This window comes from Diaphorina citri, unplaced genomic scaffold, assembly GCF_000475195.1.
Source record: "Diaphorina citri unplaced genomic scaffold, Diaci psyllid genome assembly version 1.1 scaffold21, whole genome shotgun sequence".
NCBI classification, from domain to species: Eukaryota; Metazoa; Arthropoda; class Insecta; order Hemiptera; family Psyllidae; genus Diaphorina; species Diaphorina citri.
In genome coordinates this window covers 429,009-438,271 of record NW_007377459.1, presented here as the reverse complement: position 1 = coordinate 438,271, position 9,263 = coordinate 429,009, and the positions used below count along the sequence as shown (strand labels likewise).

General features: G+C 39.4%; 1 protein-coding gene across 1 annotated transcript in view; it reads left to right on the top strand.

Moving 5' to 3' along the window:
• LOC103508854 (structural maintenance of chromosomes protein 1A-like) overlaps positions 1-8,339 on the top strand; it is a 32,906-nt gene extending 24,567 nt beyond the window's left edge. The window contains 12 exon segments of the mRNA XM_017443966.2: positions 2,315-2,604; positions 2,713-2,942; positions 3,408-3,552; positions 4,531-4,710; positions 5,173-5,196; positions 5,199-5,231; positions 5,234-5,270; positions 5,273-5,296; positions 5,299-5,345; positions 5,347-5,354; positions 6,167-6,347; positions 7,055-8,339. Of these exon segments, the coding sequence (XP_017299455.1) occupies positions 2,315-2,604; positions 2,713-2,942; positions 3,408-3,552; positions 4,531-4,710; positions 5,173-5,196; positions 5,199-5,231; positions 5,234-5,270; positions 5,273-5,296; positions 5,299-5,345; positions 5,347-5,354; positions 6,167-6,347; positions 7,055-7,120 (1,265 nt within the window). The 3' untranslated portion in view covers positions 7,121-8,339.
• Positions 8,340-9,263: the final 924 nt, after the last annotated feature.

The window sequence follows — 9,263 nt, the reverse complement described above, 5'->3', positions numbered from 1 at the left end:
AGTGAACGTTTTCGAGTTTTTTCAAAACTTTTGTGCTGAATAGCGGCTGAACCGTATATTTCTCGACCTTGGGCCCAAAGAGACTTTTGATCTACATTTTATACAGAACCTTTCAGCCAAGTTTGAGCGACTTTTGGCAAAAACTAAAGTCCTGGGAAATGTGAACGTTTTCGAGTTTTTTCAAAACTTTTGTGCTGAATAGCGGCTGAACCGTATATTTCTCGACCTTGGGCCCAAAGAGACTTTTGATCTACATTTTATGAAGAACTTCTGCGTCAAGTTTGCGCGACTTTTTAGCAAAAACTAAAGTCCTGAGAAAAGTGAACGTTTTCGAAAAACTTTCGTGTTGAATAGGGGCCGAACGGTACATTTCTCGACCTTGGGCCCGAGGAGACTTTTGATCTACATTTTATAAAGAATCTCTGGGCCAAGTTTGAGGGACTTTTAACAAAAACGTAGCCAAGAGTGAAGAGTCTTCTTCTTTTTCTTCGCCTTTTCCTGTGTTTAGACGGGGTCGGCGTTTTTCGTCAGCCTCTCAATCAGCCCTAGGGTGGTCGCTTTAGGGCTTACATTTGGTTTTGGCTACAGAATTTTACGAGTGGATGCCCTTCGCATTCAGCTTTTGCTAATTCTTTAGTAAGGGAAATTTCAGGCTGGTATGCTCAATGTTTAAAGTCCCCCAGCCAGACTAAGCTGGTCTATTCCCTTTTTAGTGTCCCCCAGCCAGAGATTGCCAAGAGTGAAGAGTATTAGTCATTTCATCTCAAGACTCAGCTTTTGCTAATTCTTTAGTAAGGGAAATTTCAGGCTGGTATGCTCAATGTTTAAAGTCCCCCAGCCAGACTAAGCTGGTCTATTTCCTTTTTAGTGTCCCCCAGCCAGACATTGTCAAGAGTCATATTCTATTCCATTTCAATTCCATCCTCCTGCAGTTGAAAAATACAAAACATTGAAAGATCGTCTCATTGAACATTTCTCTGGTTCTGAGACGCAACGATTCCAGCATTTACTGTCAGCTCAAGAATTCGGCGATAAGAAGCCCTCTGAGCTTTTGCAACATATGACTAACCGTTCTTGAGATATTTTGTATACCACCTTTGCCCACTGAAGAAACATTGACTTTGGTTAAAATCTGGATGAGTGACTATCCGATTTTAACCAAATTGTTACAGTCGCGTCCTTGGACCATACCGGTATATCATACCAAATTTCATCGCTTTATGACTAACCGTTCTTGAGATATTTTGTATACCACCTTTTCCCATTTAAACCTGTAGTACACACATACGTGCGTGCGTGCGTACATACATACATACGTACACACGTACGTACATACATACATACGTACAGACCATGGGCTGAAAACCACTTTTTTGGAATCAGGGCACCCCGAAACGGATATTTCCACCCATTTCCCGATTTTGAAAATTTGGACCGATTGCAATACTTTCTCATTACCTTGTATAGGTTCCCTATACGTAAAGGTAATAGAAAGTAAAAATGGAATGAAAATATCTAAATTTGAAAATAGGTATAAGTACCTAAGCTGATACCTATTGAAAAATAGTGATAACAAAATGCGTAGATAGGTACCTATTCGATCTCTTTGAGCCCCTAACCCAAATCCCTATGGTAATAAGCTCACAGCGCGTCGTGCGATATTGGTAGATGACGTCATCACGGGAGTACAGTGTTGTCGCTAGGTATGATATCGGCGTGCTTGAGACTCTCATGTTCCGAGAGCTGTATCTCACGATCTAGTGAACGCATTTTCTTCGTTTTAGTCTCAATATTTTTTTTAATTTTTATAGTTTTTTCTGAGATAATAAAAAAAAATCATGAGAATCATCAATTAACTTCGAAGGCAAATATGAGGTAGTTTGCGATACTTCTCATGGCAAGATACGTCCATTTGTTCCTAAGTCACTCAGGAAAGAAATATTCCATTCTTTCCATGCCATTAGTCATCCTGGGACTAGAGCATCACAGAAGCTCATTTCCAACAGTTTTGTTTGGCCAGGCATGAATTCAGATGTACGTGACTGGGTCAAGAGTTGTGTATCATGTCAAAAATCAAAGGTCAACAAGCATACTCGTTCAGTTCCGGATCACATTGGCATCCCAGCTGATCGTTTCTCTCACATACATATTGACATTGTGGGACCTCTGGCTGTCTGTGATGGTTATCGGTATTGTGTTACCATTCTCGATAGATATACACGTTGGCCAGAAGCTTTTCCTACTTCAGATATTACCGCCGATACAATATGTAAAACGCTTATTTCTGGCTGGATCTCCCGATTTGGGGTTCCAGGCACCATTACTACGGATCAAGGACAACAATTCGAGTCCAATTTGTTCCAGGAGTTGATGAAAACCCTAGGGGTAAATCGGGTTCGCTCCTCACCATATCATCCTCAAACAAATGGGATTTTAGAACGTTGGCATAGGACATTGAAGTCCTCCCTCATGTGTAGCGAAGTCAAATGGACAGAATCACTTCCTATTGTGCTTTTGGGTCTTCGGTCAACATTCAAGGAAGATTTGGGAGCAACACCTGCAGAAATGGTGTATGGCCAGACTATGCAACTCCCTGCCGATATGGTGAATCCATCATATTCGCCTCAACTTTCTCCGAGTACTTTTGTTTCACGGTTGCGTTCCCATATGAAAACCTTAGTATCACGGCCCACAGCTCATCATACTCTTCAGAGGCCTTACTTTCCTCAAGGTCTGGATAGTTGTTCACATGTGTTCGTCAGAAATGATGCTGTGAAGCCCCCCCTGCAAAAACCTTATGATGGACCATTCCGTGTTTTGGAAAGAAGAGGAAAAGTGTTTCGTCTGTTGGTAAATGGAAAAGAAAAGTCGATTTCTATGGACCGATTGAAGCCCGCTTTCATTGACAATACTGCTGATGGCTATCGGACACGATTTGGAAGGCTAATTCGACCCCCTAAAGGGTTCTAGGGGGGGAGTACTGTGGTGGTCCTACGATTGGATGGTTTTTCAAACCAGTATTTTTCTTAAAAATAAACTTTCAGTCTTTGCAAAATAATATCACGAACATCACGATGTTTTCCTCTACACAAAATTCCACAACACTACGGGACGAACGCATGCTTTAACACAGACCCGTAAAGTACAATGTAGCTGATGTAATTACTCCGATTTTTCCCTCCAACAACGCACCGTTTCGAAAGCTTTGCTTGTTCGAATGTATCTTACTGTTCGTTCTCGGAACGGCTGGCTTTCTCCTATCCTGTCTTCTTCTTTCTTCGATTTCGGAACGATAAGACCTTAGCAGTTACAGTTCCCTCTGTTGAACCTCTTAAAAAATCGAACATATCTGCTAATTACTAAAAGATAAGATAATTTGATCGAGGTACTTCTCTCTATTATTTCAGAATTCAGTTGAACTACTCTGAGCTATCGGATAATCTGAAAGATTTGGATGATCATGATGAAGTTCAGAAATACGACAGGAAGTTAGCCAAGAGTATACAGGAAATGACTTCTAGACTACAAACCATCCAGGCTCCTAACTTGAGGGTAAGTGAACACTTAAGTAAGACAAACTAAAGTCCTGGGAAAAGTGAATATACGACAGGAAGTTAGCCAAGAGTATACAGGAAATGACTTCTAGACTACAAACCATCCAGGCTCCTAACTTGAGGGTAAGTGAACACATAAGTAAGACAGACTAAAGTCCTGGGAAAAGTGAATGCTTTCGAGTTTTTTCAAAACCTTTGTGCTGAATAGCGGCCGAACCGTACATTTCTCGACCTTGGTCCCGAGGAGACTTTTGATCTACATTTTATACAGAACCTCTCTGCCAAGTTTGAGCGACTTTTGGCAAAAACTAAAATCCTGGGAACAGTGAACGTTTTTGAGTTTTTTTCAAAACTCTTGTGCTGAATAGCATCCAAACCGTACATTTCTCGACCTTGGGCCCGAGGAGACTTCTGATCTACATTTTATGAAGAAATTCTGTGTCAAGTTTGCGCGACTTTTTAGCAAAAACTAAAGTCCTGGGAAAAGTGAACGTTTTCGAAAAACTTTCGTGTTGAATAGTGGCCGAACCGTACATTTCTCGACCTTGGGCCCGAGGAGACTTTTAATCTACATTTTATAAAGAATCTCTGGGCCAAGTTTGAGGGACTTTTAACAAAAACGTAGTTAGCCAAGAGTGAAGAGTCTTCTTCTTTTTCTTCGCCTTTTCCTGTGTTTAGACGGGGTCGGCGTTTTTCGTCAGCCCTCAATCAGCCCTAGGGTGGTCGCTTTTGGGCTTACATTTGGTTTTGGCTACAAAATTTTACAAGTGGATGCCCTTCGCATTCAGCTTTTGCTAATTCTTTAGTAAGGGTAATTTCAGGCTGGTATGCTAAGTCCCCCAGCCAGACTAAGCTGATCTATTCCCTTTTTAGTGTCCCCCAGCCAGACATTGCCAAGAGTGAAGAGTATTATTTTCATCTCAAGTCATATTCTATTCCATTTCAATTCTGACAATACATTCCATTTCCCCCGCAGGCTATGGAAAAGTTGGAGCATGCCAAGGAAAACCTGATGAAAACTAATGAAGAGTTCGAGAACGCCAGGAAGCGAGCGAAGAAAGCCAAGGCTAACTTTGATCGAATCAAAAAGGAGCGGTATGACAAGTTTACACGATGCTTCGAACACGTGTCCAATGAAATAGACGGTATTTATAAGGTAAGTAATTCTAATAGTTGAAGGAAACCTATTTTTATTGGATCTCAACTTTCGGCACTATCAGGGTGACACTATCAACTTTAAAATATTAAATGAGAACCCCCTACATGTGATACATCATATCAAAGGTCTTGAAGAACGCAGTACTTTGGTGAAGGTTTGAGCTCGATCCGACAACCAGGGCCGGAGTTATGGCTCATTCAATATTTCATTTTTCCATGTTCTCCCGCCAATAGAAGAAGCAAAAAAAAAAAAAAAAAAAAAAAAAAATGGGCAAAAATTGATATTGATGGGTGATTTGTGCTTCAAATAGGTCCCACTAATGATTCATATTGAAATTCAGTCCCAAAAATAAACTTTTGAAACGTTAAAGAGACCCTCCAAAATAACTAGGCTGACTAAAAACTAGTTTAACTCTAAGGTCCCAGCCATTAAAAGTTTGTTACAAATGTCCGCTGGCAGGCGCTGGCTCAGAATCAGTCCTGCCCAGGCCATTCCTGGGACCCGAGAACCCTGAGGAGCCCCTTACCTACAGGGTGTCAACTACAATTGTGTCGCACCGGTAAGCGGTTCCAACCCATGACCAATTGTCGGGAGGAGAGAAAACTGTGGCCGCTCTAGCATTGCTGTTCGCCTATACACAGGTGAGAAATATTGTTTACGATTGAGATCGCTTGTAAAACTTTGTCAGAGTAAATTGAATGCAATAATATACCTTGTTAACTTCATGTAAAATATATTTATTTATTTTATTTATTTACATATATAAACGATTTCCCTTTACTAACTATTTACAAATAAGCATCCTAACTATCAAAAATGAGGTAAAAATTAAAAATATAGTATAGTAATAATAAATAATAATAATTATAATAAAACATCTTTTCATTTATTTTGAGAAGCCAGCGGCGATACCATGTGGAATGCATCAGTTATCAGTTCCCATTGGATCATTGAAGTTAAGCAATGTTGCGCTTGTTTGGTATCCAGATGGATGACTTCACTATCTGGGCAATCGCGCCCTGCTGGCTTTTCCCGGTCCCGGTCACCAATAACAATAGCAGCTATACAGTGACGTTAAACGTGTTAAAAATTACTTTAAATCTCGGCGATACCATGTGGAATGCATCAGTTATCAGTTCCCATTGGATCATTGAAGTTAAGCAATGTTGCGCTTGTTTGGTATCCAGATGGGTGACTTCTCTATCTAGGCAATCGCGTCCTACTGGCTTTTCCCGGTCCCGGTCCCGGTCACCAATAGCAATAGCAGTTATACAGTGACGTTAAACGTGTTAATCACTTCAAATGCGCTGTTATCTTGTATAGATCCTGTGGTTTAGGATCCCAGCAAGCTGAGTCAGATTTCCATGTGAGCAAAACTGAATCTTGACTCATATTTCATAGGATATATCTCCTTAAATTTTTATTCTATTATATATTTTCTTTCTCCTTTCAGTTATCATCCTGCCCCATTCTTCGTCCTGGATGAAATCGACGCTGCTCTGGACAACACCAACATTGGAAAAGTAGCCTCCTACATTGTCACCAAAACTCAGGACTCGCTTCAAACGATCGTCATTTCTCTCAAGGAGGAGTTCTTTTCCCATGCGGATTCACTGGTGGGGATTTGCCCTGGGGTAAGTGAATTGTCGAATTTTGAATATTTAGATAGAGGGGGGTTCAACGTGACTGTATAACACAATAAGGAAAGTAAAAAGGACGAATTTGGCAAGGTTGATCTTCAAATAGAGTACGAGAGCTGGTGAGTGGTATTACCTATTTGAACTTTTTTTTCCAAGAGGTTTGGTAGAGGGAACTGTAACTACTAAGGTCTTATCGTCCTGAAATCGGAGAGAGAAGGAGTATAGGATAGGAGAAAGCCAGCCGTTCCAACAACGAACCTCATCTGTCTAGGATAAAGGTCGCCTTTGTGGGAATCGAACCCAGATCCTAGTGTTTATAAGGCAGAGATGTTCTGTAGGCAAAAGGGCCGCTTCATATACCTTATTCAAAGGATATCCCTCGCTATTCAGCGGAAGAAATCGGTAGCGGCCATGGGAACTCTACCATCTTCTTTAATGTTAGAAGAGATTTTTCATGTTCTCTAGTTTTATTAATCATCTAAATTAAATAATGAGGAAGAATTTTAATTGTGCTAAGCATAAAAAATGCTTGTCACAAATGTCGTTCCCTGCTTAATACACTAAGCTAAATTTTGTAACTTGACTTGTACTCGAACCACCAACCTCCAGATCCGAAGTCCACCGTGCTAAGCACTCCACCAGAAATAAATCATAACATTACAGTTTAGGCAGATTATTAACAAGCTATATTCTGTTTACAGGAGGGAAGTCAATGTCTCGTCAGTCAAGTGCTTACGTGTGATCTAAGCAAGTTCCCGGATCAATGATAAATAACTCCGGCCCTGACAAGAACAGGGAACCTACATTCCAGCCCTGGGAAAATGAACAAAATTCACACAACTACCTGAAGGTACGGTCACTCTGGGGCAAATTGTCGTATTTTCGTACGGAAAAAAAGTTGTATCTCTATGGCCAAAGTGTACTTCTTAATAACATTTTCGTACGGTAAAATATCATTTCTATATTTTCTATGGTCAGAATATGTTGATTGATAGCATTTTCGTACTTTAAAATCTCATTTCTATGGTTAAAATTTGCTACTTGATGGTAACAAGCTATGGCCATAGGAAATTGCCATATAATATTTATGACACTTTGCCACAGAGTGTAACTATCAGTTCCATTTGTTTTGGCCACTACAGCATGTAAGTGTATTCCTATCAGCGCCGCTAACGGAGAAAATTGGAACTAAAATGCGCCAATTGCTGGTGCTGCCCAGCGGAACTCATTCCCAGGTAGCAGTCTCTGTAACTTTATTGGTGGATGGTGGATTTCGCCAATGACTTAATCGGAGATTTCACTAATGGGAGAATTTTGAATGATCCAAAAAGAAGTCTTTGATTATCCGAACAGGACTTTTTAAAAACTCCTCCTTTTTGGCTCACTAAAATCTTCTTTTTGGATTATTAAAAAGTCATTGGTGAAATCCACCAATTTGTGTTTCTTTTGGTGGGGTAAAATCACATGAATTTTGTAAATTTTACTTGTATCTATGTGTGTTTTTTATAAATTGACTGGTTTAGTACCTAGGAAGACATACTGTCCTTATATTTGTTTAAGTGTTCTCATATGCTAGAATAAGATATACCTATTTTACGTTAGTTTTTATTATATTGTAGAGTTCTGTAAGCAGTTAAAACATTACCTTGGGATCTTCCTATTTGTCCCATTAACCCAGGTATGCCCGGCAAACTTTTTGTTTCCGATTTTGATGAAAATTGAAATATGATATCCTTTAGTGTTCAGAAGAACATATCTGAAAGAAAAAAGAAAAAAAAAAAAATGCCGCCCGCCGTTACGCCAAAAAGCGGTTTCCTATATATGTATAGTCCAGTGGGCATTACTGGGTTAAGTTACATTTTGGCTACCTAATCCATTGGGTTTCTAACTGAAGGTCCGTCGCACATTGAAAGCGTAGACCCGCGACTTTTAGTAGCGCTTAGTCGCCTTCAAACCCAAACCTATGAAAATGAATAGAAACCCTCCATCTATAGACTATATATCATTTTCATGGGTTTAATATTGCAGGTGACTGCGCGCTACAAAAAAGTCGCGCGTTTACTCTTCCAATCTGAGACGGCCCTTAGAACTAAGCGTATGTTTCACCTTGTTTAATTTAAGTGTCTAGTATAATTTGACTATTTCATAAAATAAAAATCATCTTCTTTTTCCTTTTTATTTATTTGAAAAATGGTCTTTTTCAGTTGTATTTTGCATGCTAAATGAATATTGTTTGGTCTGGCAATCGTCTGTTATTCAATAAATACTCACAGAACATTTTTTATAATTATGTAAGTAAATTAAATTAAGGAATACAGTAATAGATCAGTTGCGCTTACTTGTGTGATGTTTCAAAGTCATAGAGCAGGAAAAATGAGGACCAATGGAATTTTTCTTTTTCTTCTACGACTTCTAGATACCGAGATAAATCGATTTAAATAATACTGATAAATCGTAAAGTTTGACGTCACGACATATGCTCCCGTAGGCGATGACGTCATAATTCATGACTCCCGCTTCGTTTTTTTGTGCGCAAGCGTTTCTGCGCATTTTGACATTAAGTCTGACGTCACAATTGAACTTTTTCATTAGAACGGCAATTAAAAATTGAATTTTCGACCTTTTAAAGTTACTTTTTCGGAGTTTTGACCTCATATTTGGACTTTTTCATTGGCACAGCGGTTAAAAATTGTTCGACCTTTTAAAGTTACTTTTTCGTACTTTTGACCTCAGATTTGGATTTTTCACAACTTTTTACGTAGGAATCGACCTTTTATTCATAATTTTTACCCAACTGCAACTGCTCCTTCAGATTTGGATTTTTCACAACTTTTTACGTAGGAATCGACCTTTTATTCATAATTTTTACCCAACTGCAACTGCTCCATTGTTAGGCACATGCTCATAAAT